We start from the raw sequence: 23,469 nt of genomic DNA on the forward strand, positions 1-23,469 counted from the left end.
TGGAAATTATGTTTGAGATGCTATGATTATTTATATCCTATACCGTGTTGTGAGATGGCCACCATGAAGAAATTTAAACTAACTGGTCAAGAATTATAATTTGTACACATTTAGGGCATAAATGGGCTGGGTTGTCAGAGATTAGGAAAAATTTAAAGGAGGTTTGTTTTGTTTTTTTTCTAGAGAGAAGAGTGTTGTAAGTCCCCACTCCACCTAGATGTTTAGCCTTTGACCACAAGTCAGAAGAGCTGCATCACATGTTGTAGGCAAGAAGGTAGTAGACTGTGTCTAGCTCTGTAAGGAGGTTAAGGGAGAGGCTGTTTAACTGCTCTGAAAGTGAAGCAAGAGAAAACTATTATGTTGAGAACTGCTCAACAGCCTAACTCTGTCTGGGCACAGACCAGAAGGGGACCACACACACACACACACACACACACACACACACACACAAAACAGCCAGGCTGGAGCCATCTTGAAACCTACCCAAGAGTACCCCTAGGGAATAACGGTACCCCCCAAAGAGAGAATCTATGGAGCAGAATGCTGAGAAACCAGGGCCAAAGGGAAGAAGAGTCAGTCAGATGAAAAAATCTACCATCTGTCATGGAAAGTTCAAATATCTTCACAAGGATCTCTCAGGAATCCAAGAAGGAACCCTAAATGACAGTCGGTTTTGAATATCCTCCAGGTTCACTCAGTACAAAGCCATCTTACAACAGTGTCAGTCAAGGATGAAGTGTCTTACTGTCTTTTCCTCTCTTCCTTCTCTCACCTTTTACACTGGTAAGAGTCAGAAAGCAAATGAGAAGGTGAGGGAGGAAAAGAAAAGCTACGTAGGGAAGACATACTGGAGAGTGCATTCTCTATCCCTATGTAAGCCATCAGTTCATAGCAGGCTTCTGGGAGGCCAGGGAGGCAGTCTGAAATTAATTATTTAGGAAGGGAAATTTTTAATACTAAATTGGGGTTGTATTTGGGGATTTTTGATTGGCCAAAGGCCTTTTACTCTCTAAGAACAATGTAAGTCATGGCATTTGCCTAAGATTTCTTCCAGGGAAAAGGGAAGACCCTTCCCTATAAAAAACTAAAAGAGAGTTGATGACAAAATTTCCAAGGTTGTTTAAGATTATCCCCCCCTAAGTCTTCCTTATGCAAAGTCTATGTTATCCCCAGCCAAATCATCCAAGTGTGCAAAGGCAACAGAAGAGGTTATCAGACAGAAAAGGTTCAGGAAGTCTACCAACACATTCTTTCATTTAAAATTTACTAAAAAAACACTCTAGCTGACTAGGAGATTAATCAGATTTAAAATTCAACGTAAGAAAACAGTGGCAGGGCTTCCCTGGTGGCGCAGTGGTTGAGAGTCCGCCTGCCGATGCAGGGGTCACGGGTTTGTGCCCCTGTCTGGGGAGATCCCACATGCCGCGGAGCGGCTGGGCCCGTGAGCCATGGCCGCTGAGCCTGCGCGTCCGGAGACTGTTGCTCCGCAACGGGAGAGGCCACAAAAGTGAGAGGCCCGCGTACCGCAAAAAAAAACAAACAACAACAACAACAACAGAAAAAAGAAAACAGTGGCATACAAGATCCAGTGCTGAGTAATAAAATATGTAAAATTCAAATCTAAATACTACTATTACAGCAAAGTCAAATGTTTCAAGTCTTGATCCATAAAAGATATCCAAAGTGGTGTGTAATAGTTATTTATATTAGCAAGAAACTATAAACAACATAACTCTCCATGAATAAGGGTTACTTAAGTATATTATGATAGATCTATATGTGCTAATATGACTACCTCCCAGGTATATTTCTAAGTAAAATAAACAATAAAAAGGTATACACTAATATGATCCTCTTAAATATAGATACATGGAAATTTTCTGAAATTTTAAATCACAAACTATTAAGAGTGGTTTCTAAGAGAAGGGTTTTTTTAAGCCATGTTCAAATTTTATATTCTTTAGACTTCAAAGACAAAAATTAATCTAAGAGAAATAAACATGTTATTTACTCTCAGGGTAGTAAAGGAGAAAAATCTCAACTCTGAGGTGCCATAAAAATTCTTACAATGCACAGAACTTAGGCTGTAAGTTTTCATCTGCAATAGATTTTTATGGCTCTTTTTTTTTTTTTTTTTTGCGGTACGCGGGCCTCTCACTGCCATGGCCTCTCCCGTTGCGGAGCACAGGCTCCGGACGCGCGGGCTCAGCGGCCATGGCTCACAGGCTCAGCCGCTCCATGGCATGTGGGATCCTCCCGGACCAGAGCACGAACCCGTGTCCCCTGCATCGGCAGGCGGACTCTCAACCACTGCGCCACCAGGGAAGCCCTTTATGGCTCAATTTTTAAATGCAGTTTCACTAAGAAAAATCTAATGTATATGATTTTTTCTACTTAGTAGCAATAAAGTTCATTATGTAAAGGAAAAAAAACACATTTTTCCCTTTTTTTCAAAACCTGATGACCTGAATTTTAAAATATATTCCTTACACAAATGTCAGAGATGGTAGGTACTAGCACAGAAGAAATTGCTATAATGGAATAACCACGGACTTTTAAACCTAGACTTTGGTTCAAATTTCTCAGTATCTTCATCTGTAATATGAGAATAATGGTACCCACTTTCCCAAAATTACAGCACATGGCACTTTGTACTGGAAAGATGCTCAGAAACTGGTATTATTATTAATAAAGTGAAGAAGTGATTAATAAACATGAAAACCCCAAGCCCTATGGGAGCAGTTTCTGATCAACATAATTACACCCATCATACATATGAGACAAGGTCACCAAAACCTAAATCAGGGCTCAGGCCATCTCTGATCCCTCAATATCACAGGAAGAGAGTTAAGAGGTGGCTTCAGACCCAACTGTCCCAGAGACAAAAGTGCTGTGGAACTAGGTGCAATGGCAGTAAACTGCTATGTGCTATCTCAAGGAGAGATCCAACATCCTCAAAATGTGCAGTGCAGAGACCACAATTAACAGGTGCAATTAATAAGGGGAGAAATCCTAGTTAGAACAAATGGAAAAGCCCAGCTCCTTAGCACGCTCAATCTAGCTGGCCAAGCCTCCTCCAATGTGGCCTATACCTATACACACATACAAAACTTGGGACTATTAACAAAGTCACAGAATACCAAAGGCAACACTTGATACCTTTCCTTACTTATCAATATATGCTTGTTTAGTATTTTTTTTAAATCAGACGTTAATTCTATACTGCTTTTATCAAGGATCTCTGTATACCAATCTAAAAAAATGAGTATATGATTTTATCTAATGACAAGGTTGGTCAACTTTAAAAAAAAATAGACCTTTTATTAAATAATTCCTATATAGAATACCAATATATAATGTGGAAAAAAAAAGTCTCTATTCCCCGCCCCGTAATGTCTACAGTGAAACTCTAGGGGTCAACAGAGCACAATTCGTAAAACAGGAATCTTATAACAAAAGAGTTTAATGTTTCAAAATAATACATCCTCAAAATAGTAGGAAATAATTTCTTAATCTTCTCACCATTTCAACAATTACAAAATAAAAACATAGTTCCAAATAGCTGCTGCTAGGACAAAATTGAAAAAAAACAAAAATCAAATACAGCAGTTGTGAAAAGGAACTAGTGTGAAGAACTTTCCTACCCCGTATCTCAAAAGCCCACAAGATGAGGGTATTTTGCACAAAATTAATGCATGATCAAAAGTACTGCATCATGTTCCTTAAAAGTCGAGGTGCTTCCAACTTTGAAGAGAATGTTGCTAAAAATTAAAAATCATAACATTGATGACAGCAAAGACAGTGATTTTATTGAAAGCAAGAAAATACTTAAGAAGGGTGCTTCTGCTTTTGAGTCAAAAATTTCCTTTAGCACTGATCTTGTCTAAGCGAAATTATATTTGAGATTCCACTTATATAAGAATGAAAATAATGACAAGCTTGAAAGGAAACTTTTGTGAGACTTAAATGTGTAATCATTTCAGACCCTTAATAAATATCTGCTTAATTAAACTGTACTTATGTGCCATGCATACTATGTATTTTAAATAAATAACTCATTTGGTTTTCCTAAAAATCATACAAGAGAAGTGTCTTTATCCCAATTTTGTAGGTTAAGGAATCTTGCTTCTTGCTAAATGGTTAAACATGGAGTTATATGATCCAGCATTTCCACTCCTAAGTATACACCCAGGAGAAATGAAAACATACCTCCACACAAAAGTCTGTACATGAATGTTCACAGCGGCATTGTCTGTAATAGCCAAAAAGTGGAAACAACTCAAATGTCCATCAACTAATGAATGGATAAATAAAATGTAGTATGTCTCTACAATGGAATATTATTCAGCTATAAAAAGAAATTAAGAATTGATACATGCTACAACATAGATGAACCTTGAAAACATTATGCTAAGCAAAAGAAGCAAATCACAAAGGACCACCTATTGAATGATTCCATTTACATGAAATGTCCAGAATAGGCAAATCTATTGAGATAGGAAGTAGATTGGTAGTTGTGCAGGGCTGGGAGGATGGAGGAATTAGGGAGTAACTGCTAATGGGATGGGTTTCTTTTAAAGGTTAATGAAAATGTTCTAAAATTGATTGTGATCATGAACGCACAACTGTAAAGATACTAAAAGCTTCTGAATCATACACTTTAAATGGGCAAATTGTATGTTCTGTGAGTTAAATCTCAAGAATGCTGGTTTTTAAAAAAGCTTTCTATTAGATTCAAATAGTCTGGGGGGCAAGTACATTAGCTATATATTCAATTTTTAATTCTTTATCAGATATGGATTTAGAATATGTATATATTCACTCTCTCCCTCTCCTTTTCCTCCAAAATAAAAAAAAAAGTAAAGTAGTTAAGTTTCATTGTATGTTAAAATAAGAGATACAATGGGAAAGCTCTTTTCCAGGATATGACCAGCTTAGGTGGCACGCACAACTTGGTCTTTAGAGCAGATTTCAAGAGGTAAACAGGTGTAGTTAGGAGTTTTATAGAACAAAGGTCAAGAAAAGTCACAGAGTTGCAGTGTAGAAGCAAAGAGCAGAGACTGATAAAGGACATCTCTATCTTTCTGTTAAATGTGAAAGAAAACACAAAACATAAAATTTACTATTATCCATTTTTAAGTATATAGTTCAGTAGTGTTAAGTATATTCATGTTGTCATACGATACATCTCCAGAACATTTTCATCTTGCAAAACTGAAACTATACCCATTGAACAACTTCTCCCCATTTCCCCCTCTAGCCAGCCCCTCACAACAACTGTTCTACTTTCTGTTGCTATGACTTTTTGTGCCTGGCTTATTTCACTTAGCATAATGTTCTCAAGGTTTTGTTGTAGAATGTGACAGAATTTCCTTCTTTATAAGACTAAATAATATTTTATTGTATGTATATACCACATTTTGTTTATCCATTCATCTGCAGATGGACCTCTGGGTCACTTACTCATCTTAGCTCTTGTGAATAATGCTGCAGTGAACAAGGACTCTTCTATCTTAACTACTATTAAGATCCCAAGGGGAAAACAGACTTCATTACACATAAACAAATATATATTAAGATAAATCAGCATTCCCCAAAATGTACTCCAAAGAATATAATATATGTTTGAGGGAAGAAAGAACATGATTACAAAAGTTTAGGAACCTCTGAAGTAAAAGAGTTAAACAAGTTTCTTTATTGGGAAACTTCTCAGGTTTTGATTTTTCAATGTGCATTGTGGACCCCTAAGAAATGGTATCACAGGCAGTTTTTCCTAAACTTATTTAACCAGAAAGCCCTTGACGCAGGGTCTCTGGGATTCATGTTCTGAGAAGTAGTTAGGGTAGTCCAGTTTCCACTGAACACTGAACTGAAAGTTGGATTCTTTTTATACTACCTTGAACAGCTATGTGGTCAAAACATACTAATGTTACTAGGATACAATTATGAGCTTCATCGAATCAAGAGGATCTGGCTTTATTTCTTTTATTCCTTTATAGTCTTACAGCTAAAAGGAGCCCTGATCATGGTGCCAACAAAAATAGTGTCATTCTGAAGCTGATGTAAAAAAATGCACACAACCCAATTTCAGATTCAAGTACACTAAAAGTGATAATGTCTGGTCTTTAGTTTTGGAGCATCTGCAGCTAAAATACAAGTATGATTATTAAAACCAGAAAGCAGATGTATTAGCAGTTAGTCAAGAAAGTGTCCCACCTTTAGAAAAGGTATCAATAAAGCTTCTCTCCAATGCTCTGACTTCCACAAAATAATGAGTAATTGTGATGACAGCTCAAACCACCAAAGCAAGCTTCAATTAGTACAGAGCTACCTGTAGTTCTCAAAACTGCATGAACTAGGAGAATGCATCTCACAACCATGAAAATTAACAAAGCTGTTATTAAATGTGTACTTACTGCTATAATTTGGTCTCCAATTTGGATTCTTCCATCATGTTCAACAGCACTGCTCTTTGTAATGCTCTTTACAAAGATTCCTGAAGGTTCTAAGATTAGAAATAGGTTTGTTTTTGCTTTGTTTTGCTTCACTATTTACAAAGCACACTCAAACAATACCCATCCTCCATTCTCCAAATATAAAATCCTAATTCTGCACAGATATAAATCAACCAACCACACAAAGAAAACCACTAGTAGAAACTTACGCTACAGAAAAAGACAATGGTTTTGTCTGAGATAAAATATCAGAGTCGCCTGCACTAAATTATTCCTAAGGAAGATTTCCATCAGTTTATGACAATCTGAAAATACATTATGTTGATTCAATATTTCATAAGACAAAGACATTAGAGGCAATTGCCAAGATGAAAGAAATAGAATATTAATGTTTAAAAACTACCTAATTTTTTATCTCCAATGTAACCAGCAATGGTAATTCCTAATCCTTGGACATTTTTAGTGAGTTCTACATCAAATGTCTCATTTTCTTCACTTTTCTGAGTAGAAGCATCAACCTAAAATAAAATTGATAAATAAATATACACATAAATAAACATGTAAACAAACAAGATAATCTTTTTTAAGCCACAATCTTTAGAAATAATATGATGTAATTGGGTGTTAGAGAACTCAGCTAGAAAATTATAGAGTAGGGATTACTCCTTCAATCTTGACAACTTGGACTGAATATCACATTTTTACTCAAAAGGAATGTCAAGAGTAAAGCTGAACACCCCCATCAGAGAAATATATAATTGTCTGTGCGTGCAAAATGTTAAAAATTAAACAGTTTCTTATTAACAAATTCTATTTTCAGGGATGGCTCATCTTCATTTTTGAAGAAGTTAAGATGTAATACAGTTAAAATAACTCATACTTTGAATCCACATCAGCAAGTTCAAATCTAGCTTTGCCACTGATCTTTTTCTAAGCATCACTCTGCTCAACTGTCTATCAGGAATAAGAACAAGTCCAGCTAACAATTATTGAGCAGTTTTTATATAACAGACACCTGTCATGTCTCAATTCATTTACTCCTTAGAATAAGCCTATGAGGTAGGTACAATTACTGTCAATTTTTCTCTGGTGAAACTGAGGAACACAAACTTTTCCAAGGACAAACAGCAATCTAGTAGAGGCAGAATTCAAATGTTGATAAGCTGGTTGCAGAACCCCTGCTCTTAAAAGCTGCACAGTATGTTAATTCCTCCTAGAATGTAAGGGCCATACTGCCCACTCAAGACATGCCGTTATTACTACCTTAAGTTGAAAGCTGATTCTAACACCATGAATGTGAATCTATCCTCCAGATATACTATTAATAGACTGATGATTATTTTGAAAGCCAGTGAAATGTATCAAACAGCTAATTAAAACTGTCCTTGGGGCTTCCCTGGTGGCGCAGTGGTTGAGAGTCCGCCTGCCGATGCAGGGGACGCGGGTTCGTGCCCTGGTCCAGGAAGATCCCACATGCCGCGGAGCAGCTGGGCCCGTGAGCCATGGCCGCTGAGCCTGCGCGTCCGGAGCCTGTGCTCCGCAACAGGAGAGGCCACAACAGTGAGAGGCCCACGTACCGCAAAAACAAAAAAACAAACAAAAAAAAAAACAACAAAAAAAAACTGTCCTTGTATTTGCTTTATAAATTCAAACTTTAATACCAAAAGCTTTTTAGAAGGAAAGAATGCCTTTACACATGATTTCCTTCATTCCTGGAGTGGTACCTGAAAGCAGATTTCTCTAATATGTAGACTTGTTATTATGTATTGGACTGAAGGGCAAGGCTCCCTGAATAAAGCATGAGTGAACTAGCACAGTAAGTCATCAATAAGTTGTTGGCATTATATACTAGTGTGGTGTCAGCAGATTCCACAGAGAACCCTAGGAAGATCACAAAAGAATGAAGTCTTTGGTTTGAATGGACATGCAGGTTGGGGCGAGCTGGTAATGGTTTCTGATTTTCTTTAAGCACACTCTGTACCTCACTGATAAGTCACCTAAATGAGATATAATTGTATAGTAAAGTTTTATTTTTTTCATTGCACATAATTATCTGTGCAAACTTAGCAAAAGTTTAAAGTTTAGATAATTACAAGAAAATGACAGGATGAAATCTGCTTCAATTGAAACAAATGTGTCTTCTATTTTTAATAAGACTTATGCAAGTGCTATTTTAGAGGGTGGCAATTTGACTATCGAATGGTTTTAAAAGGGGCACAAGCTTCACAAATGATGATATGCACAGAATAGATATTTTTCTAAGCTTTCAATTACATCAAGTGGTTTTTGGTATTGCATTCATTTATATATTGCTGAATAAAATGTTTTGTTTACCACAAAAGAATGCCATTTAAATACTTTCATAAACAGGCTTTCTTTCTTTACTTCTTTCTCCCTGCAAAAAATAGCAACGAAACTCAATCCTAAAAACAACAGAATCATGGAAATTTCAAGTGTTCTAATAAAGTTTTAAAGGGCTTGTGGAGGAGGTTAGAATATTAAAAGAAAGAATTTGTAGCAACTGTTTAGAAAATAACTGTTTTTAGATCTATAAGAAAGGAATGTAGAACTTGGCATTTGCTATAAAGCTCATATAGAAATTGGTCATAATTCTCTTCTTAAATATTTAAGAAATTTCTGGATAAAGTTATTTTGTTGATATTTAATCCACTATCATCTTGTGACCTGAACTATTTGAGATAACCATCACATTATAATAATTTTGAAACATTCTAGCTTTTATCATACCAAGTTAAGAACAAAGATGGAATGCTCTGCGCCTATGAATAAAGCTTTTGTCACAACCCCGAAAGCATAACTTTTCTCTAAAAAAAATTATATAAGTGGGTCAAGAATAGCAACTTATTACAAATCTGATAACAATTATATGACATACCTGAAAACAACAATGAAAGGTTTTAGTAAGCTTTATTTATCCACCTTGCCCACAAAAAGACACTAAGAAGCAAGGTGTTGAAAGGGAATGATTGGAACTTACAGCCCACCTTACAGAAACTCTTCTAAGTAAGAAAAAGATAGAATTAAATGTTTTACGTATTAGTAGCAAATAATTCTTTAAAATATATCCAAACTTCAAAACATTTTCCTCATAAATGTGCTTAGAGAAAAATCAAAAACAGTAATCTAGAATTTTTAAGCAATCTTTCACCTGTTAGACATTATTCCTATTTAATAAACTATTATTAGTGCTGAAACATCATTACATTTGAATTTGGTTTCATTCTTTAGCACTAATACACTAACATTAATAAGTCTAGTTTCTAAATAAACACCACTGTCATCTAAGTGCTACAGTCTATGACTTTCCCATTAACTGCTTTTATCTCCTTACCCGCATCTCTGGTGTAGAAGATGGGGATGAGGAAAGCGTGATGCCCAAAGAGGTGGGCACCGCTGGTTCTTCCATGGCACCTCTTGCAATCATCAATTTGACTCTATTTCCACACTGTCTGAGGACCTGGGCTACTTGCTCACTGCTCATTCCTGCTAGATCTGTGTCACCAATCTTTAGAATGTGGTCTCCACTGCATAATCGCCCATGCTGAATAAAAAGGGATTGATTAGTCAGACTGTTGTTGTTATTATTATTAACTTCATCAGAGAAATCCCTCATTTAGAGGGAACGAGAGTAATAACAAAAAAAGAGCTATTACATGAATTACCAATCATGGTACATTAAACATGTGGTTGTGATGTTAACTGTCTTTTGAAGCATGCTAACTTCATTAAATGTGATATAAGTAAATGAAATTCATAAATATTCTTTAAATCAATAGTTGATATGAGCTTTTCAATTTGATTTCTACCCACTCGATGCAAGAAAGCACTAGTCTTTCTGTGAATTTTTTGAGGGATACAATAAACAGAAAATGCCACTAAGGAAAGGTGAAGTATAACTCACTTCACAAATATATGTAACTCAAAATACAGTATCAACCACAAAAATCCACTGAGTTAATACCACAATTTTCTGCATTGCCATTTCAAAAAATTGCATCCCTAAAAAACTCATTTGCAGATGAAATATTTGTGAGACTTAAATTCAGATAAACCAGGGAAGTGAACAGCAGTCTGGTAAGCCTCCATACAGGCACTGCCCACTAGAACTTTCTGCAGTGATGAAATGTTCTGCATTGTCCAATATGGAAGCTACAAGCAACATGTTGCTCTAGAGCACTTGAAATATAGCTCGTCTAATGGAGGAACTGGGGTGGTAATTTTCTTTCATTTTAATTAATTCAAATTTGAATTTAAAAAGTGATATGTGGCCAGTACCTACAGTATTAGACAGTGCAGCTCTATACACAAGGTAAAGCTGATTTACCACAAGCCTGTCAATTAGAGAAATTTCACTGGATACTGCATGATACTGGCTACTGTTTAAAAGGAAGAAAATGCACATACTATTGAGTTACTCTCAATAATTGATAAGGTTATCTCTATTGATAAGGCTGCCCATAAATCTGCCTTTCATTTACCAATATGAAAAATACTTGATGCACGTGACTTAAGTTCAAATACACATGCAAAAGCCAACAGCTTTATATATAAAACATTACAACCAAGGCAAAAGAGACACTAGAACTTGTCCAATTAAAATGTAAATCATAATTAATAACTTTACAATTTTCTCACATATGCTCCAACAACTTTACATAGCATAAATGGCAATGCTTTAATAAACTACTCTAAGAGATAAAAACAGGCTGTACTTCATATACAAAGATGACACCAGTGACCCATCACTAAAGGGACAAGATGAATCTTATTTTTCGCCCTTCAATAATGAAGTATTCTTTTTTCCATAATACCTTGTAGCTATAAAACAGATAAGTAGGCTTATAAACGTGATTTACAATCATAAAATAAAGGATATATACCTCTACAATGATCAAAACCACAACCTGGGCTTTAGTCTGTGATTCTAAAGAGGCTTAAGATCACTGTCTGTAACCGTAACTGAAAATCAAGGTCTCTCTTGAAATGTATTTCTCCCCAGGTCTAAGAAAAACATTTTACATACAAGCCCAGCGAAACAGAAGATTCTGACACTGTCTAAAGCCAAATTCTCTTCTAACAGAAATGTAAAAGATGAAGGTGTATTTTTGATAAAACATAAAAAATCTGCTGGAATAGCTTACCTGATCAGCTACTCCTCCAGGCAGGATGGTTTTCACGATCACGCCAGTTGCTTTTCCTCCTACAATGCCAAATCCCAGACCAGAGCCATCATTTACCAATTCAATAGTCTCCACGTGCTGCCAGTGAACCTGAAAGCAAAGCCCCCATATGAATTTGAAAACATTTTACGAAAAACTAAAATTGTTACTACAGTTGAGATCTCTATGAATATTATTTTGTGATTAGTATTAAATAACTAAGTGCAGACATAATAATGAGTTTTAACAGGGTCCCTTTTATTTAGTACACTTCTCTTTCAACATGTTGTTACTGCTATTGATATAACCATTCTTGAAATAATCAATACATCATTACAGTGACTGCATTTAACCAGGTAAAGAGAGATTTGCAAGATCCTTTGTAGAACTTAAAAAAAAAAGGGATGATCAAGGAAAGACTGTTAGCTGTTAAGAACTTCTTCTGCATAAACCCTATTGCGCGAGATTCCAAGCAAAGTGACCTCTTAAAGTCACTGACAGCTGTCAGTGACTTTACAAAGCAAAATTAAGATTTTATTTGCTTACCCTTAGAGTCAACTGTTTTTTTTTCCTTTTTTTCTTTTTTTTAAAGAGTTCATACTCTGATAATATCAATAAGACTGTTTTTTGTTTTTCTTTTTTAATTTATTTTTTGGCTGCACAGCACGGCACGAGGGATCTCGGTTCCCGGACCAGGGATCGAACCCGGGCCCTTGGCAGTGGAAGTGCAACGTCTTAACCAGTGGACCGCCAGGTAAGTCCCTAGAGTAAACTTTTTTAAGGGACTAAAATTTTTTTTTTTTTTTTAAGGAATGATGTCAAGTAAAAAGGCTACATAAAGAAAGGTAACAATCCCATTCACCACTGCAACAAAAAGAATAAAATACCTAGGAATAAACCTACCTAAGGAGGTAGTAAAAGACCTGTGCTCAGAAAAGTATAAGACACTGATGAAAGACATCAAAGATGACACAGATGGAGAGATATACCATGTTCTTGGATTGGAAGAATCAATATTGTGAAAATGACTATACTACCCAAAGCGATCTACAGATTCAATGCAATCCCTATCAAATTACCAATGGCATCTTTTACAGAACTAGAACAAAAACTCTTAACATTTGTATGGAGACACAAAAGACCCCGAATAGCCAAAGCAATCTTGAGGGAAAAAAATGGAGCTGGAGGAATCAGACTCCCTGACTTCAGACTATACTACAAAGCTACCATAATAATCAAGACAATATGGTACTGGCACAAAAACAGAAATATAGATCAATGGAACACACCTATCGTCAACTAATCTATGACAAAGGAGCCAAGGATATACAATGGAGAAAAGACAGTCTCTTCAGTAAGTGGTGCTGGGAGAACTGGACAGCTACATGTAAAGAATAAAATTAGAACACTCCTTAACACCATACACAAAAATAAACTCAAAATGGATTAAAGACCTAAATGTAAGACCGGATACTGTAAAACCCTTAGAGGAAGAACACTCTTTGACATAAATCACAGCAAGATCCTTTTTGACCCACCTCCTAGAGTAATGGAAATAAAAACAAAATAAACAAATGGAACATAATGAAACTTAAAAGCTTTTGCACAGCAAAGGAAACTATAAACAAGATGAAAAGACAACCCTCAGAATGGGAGAAAATATTTGCAAATGAATCAACGGACAAAGGATTAATCTCCAAAACATATAAACAGCTCATGCAGCTCAGTATTAAAAAAACAAACAACCCAATCCAAAAATGGGCAGAAGACCTAAATAGACATTTCTCCAAAGAAGACATACAGATGGCCAAGAAGCACATGAAAAGCGCTCAACATCACTAATTATTAGAGAAATGCAAATCAAAACTACAATGAGGTATCACCTCACACCGGTCAGAATGGGCATATCAGAAAATTTACAAACAACAAATGCTGGAGAGGGTGTGGAGAAAACGGAACCCTCCTGCTCTGTTGGTGGGAATGATACACCACCAATGATACACCAACCAGTGGTTAATTGATACAACCACTGTGGAGAATAGTATGGAGGTTCCTTAAAAAACTAAAAATAGAATTACCATATGACCCAGCATATGGTACGGGCATATACCCAGAGAAAACCATAATTCAAAAAGACACATGCACCCCAATGTTCACTGCAGCACTATTTACAATAGCCAGGACATGGAAGCAACCTAAATACCCATTGACAGACGAATGGATAAAGAAGATGTGGTACGTACATATAATGGAATATAACTCAGCCATTAAAAGGAATGAAATTGGGTCACTGGTAGAGGCAAGGATGGACCTAGGGACTGTCATACAAAGTGAAGTAAGTCAGAAAGAGAAGAACAAATATCGTATATTAATGCATATATGTGGAATCTAGAAAAATGGTACAGATGAACTGGTTTGCAAGGCAGAAATAGAGACACAGATGTAGAGAACATACGTATGGACACCGAGGGGGAAAGCGTGGGGTGGCAGGGTGGTGGTGGTGGGATGAATTGGGAGATTGGGATTGACATGTATACACTAATATGTATACAACAGATAATAAGAGACTGCTGTATAAATTAAATTAAATTAAAAAAAAATTTTTAGAAGCCATAAACTTAATCATAATTACATAAAAAATATTCCAGGCCACAGAGAGATGCAACAAAAAGGGAAAAACCCAAGAAGTACAAAGAATCTACAGGAAGTGTGAACCCATACAAAACCTTAAAGAACTAGAAAAATACGTTCTGTTCCTCTTGAAAATCTGATGTACTCACCGGATTAGAGTGAGCTGAAATTGTGCTGGCCGCAGATGGAGAACGGGAAACTATGGGGCTGATGAGCTGAGGCAATGAGCCTCTGGCAATAACCAGCTTGACAGTATCTTTAGCTTTCTGCAGGATGCTGATAGCCTGCTGATGTGTAATTGTCTGATCAAGTGCCTGTCCGTTAATAGCAAGGATCTGATCAGTTTCCTTCAATCTTCCATCTCTAAGAATGAAAAAGGGGGTAAAAAATAACTAACAGCTCTCAAAACAATGACAGCTTCTTTGGCACGCATTTTCAGGTTATTTTTAATTCTATTTTCTAATGTCCACACTATGAAAGCTTTTTCCTGCAGTTGCACTTCTAAAAATATTTTTTCTATTTCTTTAATTTAGTATGTATATGAGATGGTGTTTACTAAACTATTGTGCCCAGTCATTATGCTGTACACCTTAAACTTACATACTGCTGTATGTCAATTATGTCAACATAAAAATGGAAGGGAAAATATATATGCTTTGGCTCCAGTTGACCTACCCCTCATCAACCCCTCCCAGTTAAAAGCACCTTCTCTTCAGCTACCCACTCAACCTATACATTGTATTTTAGATGTTCCTATCCTCTACAAATGAAAGCAAAGATGTATATATTTACTTGTTGCTTTGAGTATATTAATAAAATATAGCTCAAATTATCATAGGCCATTTGTATACTTTTCCATAAAGTAATTTTAAAATCTAATCAAAAAGAGCCCATTTAATAGCAATGAGAGTACTGCCCTAGTCAAATTTTTCTTTCCTTACTAAAAAATGATTAAGTTATGACTAAATTTAAAAGTAACTCTCCTTTCAAAGGACTTTCTTTTTATCGTAGCAATGTTAAGAATTTAATGATTTCTAAAAACTAATTAATAACAGATTGTATTCAGTTTTTTGTCTGTTTTTATTCATTTTTGTTCCTTGAAATTCTCCCAAGGTGAGCAGTACCTTCTGAATGTGGTATCAAAAACAGAAAAGAGGGGCTTCCCTGGTGGCGCAGTGGTTGAGAGTCCGCCTGCCGACGCAGGGGACACGGGTTCGTGTCCCGGTCTGGGAAGATCCCACATGCTGCGGAGCGGCGGGGCCCGTGAGCCGTGGCCGCTGAGCCTGTGAGTACGGAGCCTGTGCTCCGCAACAGGAGAAGCCACAACAGTGAGAGGCCCACGTACCGCAAAAAAAAACCCAAAAACAAAACCAGAAAAGACACAGTGACAGTCTCACCTGTGGGCCACACTGCCCTCCTGGATCTCCTGCACAAATATCCCCAGTTCTCCCCGGTTTTCACTCCTCAGTCCCACAACACTGAACCCAAGGCCTCCACATGGAGGTTTGAGGAGCTCAAAAACTTCTATTTGGCGACCCTGTTCAGGAAAAAAAGCAAGAAATATAATTAAATGCAAATCACTGCACTTGCAGTCATCTTATTAGTGACATTAATCTGTTCTTTAAAAAAAAAGAAATTAAAAATATTTTTTTCTAAGATAAACTTTATCACTCATCACCTAGAATGAGACATTTATTTATCCTGAAGAATATTTCTGAAACATAACATATAATGCTCAATTTAAAATATGATAATTAAAAAAAGGAACAGAAAAATCTCAGAATCACCTAAACCCACATAAATTCTACATCTCTGTCATTCCAATTTTTTCAGATATTATAAATGTCTTCATAAATAAGAATATAATATATATTTTAAATATACTTGACATATATTTAATGTATATATTTAACTTACATAATGTAAATATATATAAGTATTCTTCAAATTATCCAGGATTTGATTACATTCTTAAGATATTATTATACATTCTATCATTAACTATCAGGAAGAAATGCTCTTACCTGGGCCATATTTTTGATCAGTTGATCAAATTCATCACAAGCAGGTTTCCCATTGATGTGTGCAGTACCCAATCCTGTAAGAACTTCCAGATTCCCATTATTTGGGGATAATAAAAATGATTCATTTTGCAGAGTAGGAATTACAGCTGGGCTGAGATGTGGAATGTGGGCACATTCAACATTTGAAATTGTGGGAGTTGCAATGTTTACCTAAGAGTAATATGGAGACTATTAACAACTTTGTCATTCCATAAACTATTTCATAGGAATCATCTCAAGAGAGGTAATAATGAAGTACCTATGAAACTTCAAAATGTCCATACCCTTTTATTCTGCAACTCTATTTCAAGAAATTTATTTCAAGGAGAAAAATTAGAAAAATACACAAAGATGTAAATGCAAGGATTTTTTAGGTGGCAAGCACTATTTTTTAGGTGGAAAAAGTTTTTAAAACTAATTAAGTGAAAAGAAGCAGTGTTCAACTTCAAGGTACTCATTAAAACACACACAAAAACACATCCACACATATGTTTTTAAGTGAAAAAGCCTAGTTTTTGAACAATAACAGTAAGTATAGTACAATTCAATGTACACTCAAAAAATGTTTACATGTGTATTAAACATCTGGAAGAATATATACCAAACCACCAACAGAACACTAGTTGTCCCCAAGAGATGGGATTCCAGAAGGCCATTAACTTACCATATTGCTTGAATTTTTATAACAACCTATGCAGTAAAGAATTTGGTCTTTCCCAGAAAGAAGCCTGGCCTTTGTCCTTACCTCACAGGAAGTAACTTCTAAACCCTTGGAATTTCCCAGTTGATAGAAGTGTCTCTGTTATTCACGGTGGGCCCCAAGGCCACATGATATCCTCTCAAATTCTTAAACTAAGTCATCTCACATGGGCAATCAATCATGCCTATGAAATGATGTCCCAATAAAAACTCTGAACACCAAGCTCAGGTGAGCTTCTTGGGTTGGCAATACTCCACGCATACTGTCACACATCGAGTTTGGGAAGGGAACACTTCCTGAGGAAAATGGAAGCTTCACATCTGGAATCCTCTCAGACTCAGTGCTATGCGTCTCTTTCTTAGGTTAACTTTCGACCTGTATCCTTTCCCTGTAACAGACCATAACCATGAGTCTTAACAGCTTTCAGTAGGTTCTATAGGTCCTTCTAATGAATTACTGAACCTGAGCGTGGTTTGGGGAACCTCCTGAATGTGCAGTTGGAATCAGAAGTGAGGATGGTCTTGTGTGGACTCTTCCTTCCAACTTTGTATTTGGAGCTTAACTCCTTGCTGTTGATGGCACAAGTCTAGGGCAGAGCTTCCAGTCTGGAGGACTACGCCCTCAAACCTCACAGTATGGTTAACTCCAGGTACAATGATATTAATAAACAACAACAAAATATTCTGTAATTACTTGTATGTGCCTGCTATACAGAGCTAAATAATCTAATAATAATAAATAATATATTTATTATTAATATTTATAGAATATCTTATATAAAATCATACTGACATTAATATAGTAATATTAAATAATAATAAATATAAATAATAAATATTACATTAAAGCTAAGCAATTATTAAAACAGTGCAAAGAGTCAATCCTAATTTTGTATTTCTATAGGGTATCTGGAATGTAACTTTTAATTTACAATTAATCGTAAGAAAAGTTATAGCAATGACACTTTTGGATCACTCTCTAAGCTCATCTCCCAGCACTCTGTCCTTCACTCACAAAGCTCCAGCTATACTAACCACTTTACTGTTCCTCCAACTGCCAAGCTGCTCTCTCTAGCAGCCAAGTACATCCTTCCCCCAAGTATCTACGTCCTTACATTTTTTGTTCATCCAAGTGCACTCAACATCACCTCAGAGAAGGCCTCCCTGACAACCCTAACTAAGACTGCGTCCCACCATTACGCTCCATGAACTGACACTGCCCTGTTTTTCTTCATGGTGCTTATTATTGCCTGGCATGCACCCTGCTGTCATGGAGCTTCCATCCCAATCTGCAGAGACAGACTAGAATGTAGAATTCTCCAGTGGAGGAATTCGACTCTTTTATTCTCTATTATATCCTCATCCTCTAGGAGAGTGTCTTGCACGGAGCTGGCATTCAATATCCATCTGCGGAATAAATGTTTATCCATTTTTAAGGACCCACTCTGATCTAATCTGCCCAATGACCCTCCAAGAATCACTATTACCATTTTACAGATGACAAAATTACACAAAGTCACACACCTAGTAAGTAGATTATGACCTAGATTTTTTTCATCATGGTGCTACTATCATCTTCGTATTATACACATAGCAAACAATCATTTCTGGAAATGAGACATTAGTAAATGTCTTCCACTGACAGAAGCAATCAAAATATTTCACAATTTATGTCACCAATCCATGCCTAAGCTTGTTACCTGTCCTAAAAAATAAAACAGGAAACTCAGTAACTTACCAAAGTTACCAGTAATTCACCATTTTATTGGCTATCTACAACCACAGATGTAAAAGAGATCAAGGTATTTGAGGAAGAGGCTTTTGGGAATCCCTTCAAATGCTTATTTTAAAATCTACAGCAGGCATGATCAATTATTATTTTTTCAAAAGTAAGCTTCTTATGCCAAACCTGATTTTTTTTTAAACCTGAGCATGGCAACTTCAATAAAATCTGCCAGCAGAAGATACACTGTTCAGGTTGAAGCAGATGGCATCATGAAATCTGTGACAGGCTGAGGATCCCACACACCAGGACCTAATGCCTATGGTATGTTTGCATAGGGAAAAAATATTTGGAGTTTTGGTACCGTGAGCTAGGATGAACAAATCACATTATAAGCACAAAGAGTCTGTCTGTGCGAAGTTAACTGGTGAAACAGAAGCTCTGACACTATGCAAGACAAGGTGTGAAGGCATTCCAAGAGTAAAGTTATATATGCATATAAAGCTATATGATATTGAATATCAATTGTCTTCCACAAATTTGTTAAAGGTTAACAAATGACAATGACTCCTCCTACCTCCTCCCAGCCACTGAGGTCTACATAAATGTAAACGCAAAGAGATCACATAAGTAAAAACTAAAACTAAAATTTAATTATACCATTATACAAAAGGCTTGTTTTTAACTTTGAAAATTTATACCCATAGCACAAAGGCACCTTGTGATTCTGCCATAGCTTTATTAAAATGGCTTTCGGAACTATAATCTCTTTGAAGAACAAGAATGAATCTTCTTTGCCATGATAGGTCTGTTCATAACAGACACAGTATAAATGTTTAATAAAAAGAACTTGACTCCCATCTTGGTTTATAGAATATAAAATAAACAGAAGAAAACACAACTATCTGTTGATTTTTACATACAGGTAAACAATCTGTATAATTTATGGAAGTTGCTAGTAAATGAGCAAGAGTCACCACATAATTTTCTGTTCTCTGTTTAGCTTCTGGCTATTTCAGTCTAAAAAGGTCTTTTATGTTCTTAGCAAATAAACATGTATTAATTTATGGATTCTAATTAGTGCTAACATTAAAACATAAATTAAATAAAAACTATGTAAGGTATTCAATTAAAAAGTTACCAAATTCTTTGTGAAAGGGTAATATGGAACACCATCTCAGTATTTAGAAGGACAGGAGGAGCTCTATTATAAGATGTAGTCAGAACCAGCAAAAGGTTCACTTACTCTAAAGGGCCAGATAAAGCAAAAATCATAACAAAGGACAAATATACAACTTAAGCACGTTATTTTAACTTAAAACACACATACATATTCACAAATATCTTGATACATGGGAGGTTCCACCCTCTTTCTTATATAAACCACATTCATATAATATGGACTTGTTTTTCAAATTCAGCCTCTTTACAAGGTGAAGCAAGAATCTGGACACTTGGGAAACAATTTCAGGATAGAAACCTTCCAGATTTTTAGGATATTTTTCTTCAGTGTTTCACAGTTGCCTCTAACACAACCAACTCACCAACAATTGTTTTATCAATTCACCTGTGTAGTCTTTAAAATGAATTTAAATAACTTTTCACAGAAAAATATCTTTTGTCATAACTTTTATACTACATAATAAAGCCACACAAATATAAAAATATTATGACTTGCATAACTATCTCTAAAATGACTTTTTAATAAATATACACTTACAAAAGCAAACAGACAAGAAAATATCTGACTGAACAAGTGTTTAGTGCTCCAGGCATCAGTCAATATTCACTACAGGAGAAAAGGACAGCATCTTTCTACGTAGCAAACAACTTATCTGGACGTGTACTAAGAGAGCTGCCTCTTCTATAAGAGCATCCCAAGAAAACAAAAATTCTCTTTAGTTCTATGTACAATTAAGCTCACCCTGTGGAAATAACTGTATCAGAATAACCCTTCCACTGAGATCATTGGAAAATTTGCATAAAAAGCTGTTTAAAAAAAAACCTTTAGAAGATCAAAAGGAAACCATCACTTCTGCCATATTCTATTCATCAGAACTAAATCAGTAATGCCAGCCCATACTCAAGAAGGTATCACACAAGAGCACAAATACCAGGAAGTAGGGATTATTGGTGTCCAGCCTCCAGGCTGTCTATAATAGCACATCACGGTAAAGCAGCTGAAAGCCAAGACAGAGGGAAGATCTTAAAAGCCACTAGAGCAAAAACAGACCTTATATTCAAAGAATAAAGGTGACATCTGACTTCTCAAGTGAATCACTGAAAGACAGAAGAGAACTTAAAAATTAAAAGAACTGACAACCTGACATTTTCAGAACAACCCCCCACATACATACTCAACACACAAAGTATTGTCTCAGTTTTGTACAAAAGAAATACCAAAATAAATTCTTATGCAAGAAGAAAATGATCCCTGATGGAATTTCCCTAATGCAGAAAAAACTGAAGAGCACAAAAAAGGGTTTAAAAATGTGAGTAAATCAACAGAAATTGCTTACAACACTACAACACATAATCGAAAAGTTCTGAAGTTTTAAATTCATGTCAAATTAAACTACGTGAATAATTACACAAAATATAGGAGTAGGGTAAATGGGGTGAAAGGTATTAAGTTCCTTGAATTTTCCAGGAAGTAGTGAAAGTACTAATTAAAGTAGAAACATATACGTTAAGGATGTATATATCTGATGAAGGACTCATACCTAGAATATATAAAGAAAATTCAAAACTCAGGAATCCAAAAAATCCAATTAAAAAATGAACAAAAGACACAAAGAGACATTTCACCAAAGAGGATACATGGATGGCAAATAAGAACATAAAGGTGTTCAGCATCTTATCTGTTAGAGAAATGCAAATTATAAGCACAGAAAGATATCACTATATACCTAACAGGATAACTAAACAACAGCACATGCTGGTGAGGATGTGGAGAAAACCGAACGCTCATACACTGCTGGTAGGAATGCAGAACAGGAGAGCCCCTCCGGAAAACAGTTTGGCTGTTTCTGAAAAAAAACCCTCAGTGCATATTTGCCATACGACCCAGCAATTGCGCTCCTGGGCACTTATTATAGAGAAATGAAAACATATGTCCACACAAAAACATGTACATAATTGCTCATAGCAGCTTCACCTATAAGAGTAAAAAACTGGAAACCAACAAAATGTCCCCTAGTAAGTACATCCATACCCAGAATAATACTCAACAACGAGAAGGAACAAAATATTAAGATACACAGAAACTTGGAGGGATTATGCTGAGTGAAAAGAAACAATCTCAAACTGTCACATACATTATGATTATATTTTTATAAGAGTCTTGAATTGATTAAATTATAGAGATGGAAAAGGGTGCCAGGGTTAGGAATGGTGTGGAGTAGGGGGCTGGATATGAATATAAAGGGGTAGCAGAAGGGAGGTCTTTGTGGTGGTGAATAGATCAGTATTTAGATGGTGGTGGTAGTTACACAAATCTATACAAGTGGGAAAAAATGACACAAATTGAAAAAATTAACACACATTGTACCAGTATCAGTTTTGTGGTATGATATTTTACTATAATTAAGATGTAACCATTGGAGGAAACTTGGAGAAATATACATAGGACTATACATATACTATATTGAAAACTTTCTGTGAATCTATACTTAATTCAAAATAATTTTTTTAAGTTAATTCAAATAGGTTAAGGATACTGACTGTAATCTTTAGGGTGACCAATAAAAGAATAATAACATGAACTATAAATAACATGCTAATAGAAGAAGAAGATAATATTAAAAAGTCAACTAATACAAAAAAGGCAAAAAAGAATAAGAAAACAAAAATGTCAAATTTAAATTTATCAATAATTACATTAAATATGAAGGGGTTAAATACTCAAAGACTGAAATTGTCAGATTGGATAACACAGTAAAATCCAAATGTATACTGTTTACCAAAGATACAGATTAATAATAAAAAAAGAGATACAGAAAAGATGAAAGTAGAAAGATGGAAAAAAGATACACAACACTTACATTAACCAAAAGAAGCCTAATACAGCTAAACTAGTATCAGACAAGTAGATTTTAAGAAGCATCACTGAAGATAAAAAGGGACAATTCATAAAGGGTCAATTCAACAGAAAGAAAAAACAGTCTTAGTAATCTAAAAAGATAATCTCAAAACAGGTAGGGCAGGGACTTCCCTGGTGGTCCAGGGGTAAAGAATCCACCTGACAATGCAGGGGACACGGGTTTGATGATACCTGCTCAGGGAACTAAGATCCCACATCATGCTGCGGGGCAACTAAGCCTGCGTGCCACAACTACTGAGCTCTCATGCCTGAAATAGAGCTCGCGTGCCGCAAACTACGGAGCCCAGACGCTCTGGAACCTGCAGGTCACAACTACAGTGCCCACGCACCCTGGAGCCTGCGCACCACAACTAGAGAAGAGGAAAACCCACATGCCACAGCTAGAGAGAAGCCTGCGTGACACAACTAGAGGGAGGCCCGCACACCACAACGAAGAGCCCGTGTGCCACAACTAAGACCCAGTGCAGCCAAACAAATAAATAATAAATCTTTAAGGAAAAAAAAAAACAGGTAGGGCAAAAAGGACTCAGAATCCAAATAAGAAACAGGCAAATCCACAATCATAATTAGAGTTTATAACAAATCTCTCTCAGTAACTGACAGAATGAAAAAAAAT

At 35.9% G+C, this 23,469-nt stretch overlaps 1 protein-coding gene across 8 annotated transcripts in view; it reads right to left on the bottom strand.

Annotated features, from left to right (window-relative positions):
• Positions 1-23,469, bottom strand: part of MPDZ (multiple PDZ domain crumbs cell polarity complex component) — a 171,459-nt gene that overhangs the window by 95,461 nt on the left and 52,529 nt on the right. For all 8 annotated transcript variants that reach the window (XR_014326344.1, XM_082843316.1, XM_082843314.1 and 5 more), the window contains 7 exons: positions 16,291-16,500; positions 15,664-15,803; positions 14,416-14,629; positions 11,618-11,746; positions 9,808-10,017; positions 6,859-6,973; positions 6,417-6,505 (listed from right to left, as the gene is read on the bottom strand). Coding sequence is in view for 7 of the 8 variants with exons in the window: in XM_082843316.1 (XP_082699442.1) it covers positions 6,417-6,505; positions 6,859-6,973; positions 9,808-10,017; positions 11,618-11,746; positions 14,416-14,629; positions 15,664-15,803; positions 16,291-16,500 (1,107 nt within the window). In the remaining variant the exon portion in view is untranslated. The remainder of the gene's footprint in view (positions 1-6,416; positions 6,506-6,858; positions 6,974-9,807; positions 10,018-11,617; positions 11,747-14,415; positions 14,630-15,663; positions 15,804-16,290; positions 16,501-23,469) is intronic.

This window comes from Leucopleurus acutus (genome assembly GCF_964270905.1).
Source record: "Leucopleurus acutus genome assembly, chromosome: 7".
NCBI classification, from domain to species: domain Eukaryota; kingdom Metazoa; phylum Chordata; class Mammalia; order Artiodactyla; family Delphinidae; genus Leucopleurus; species Leucopleurus acutus.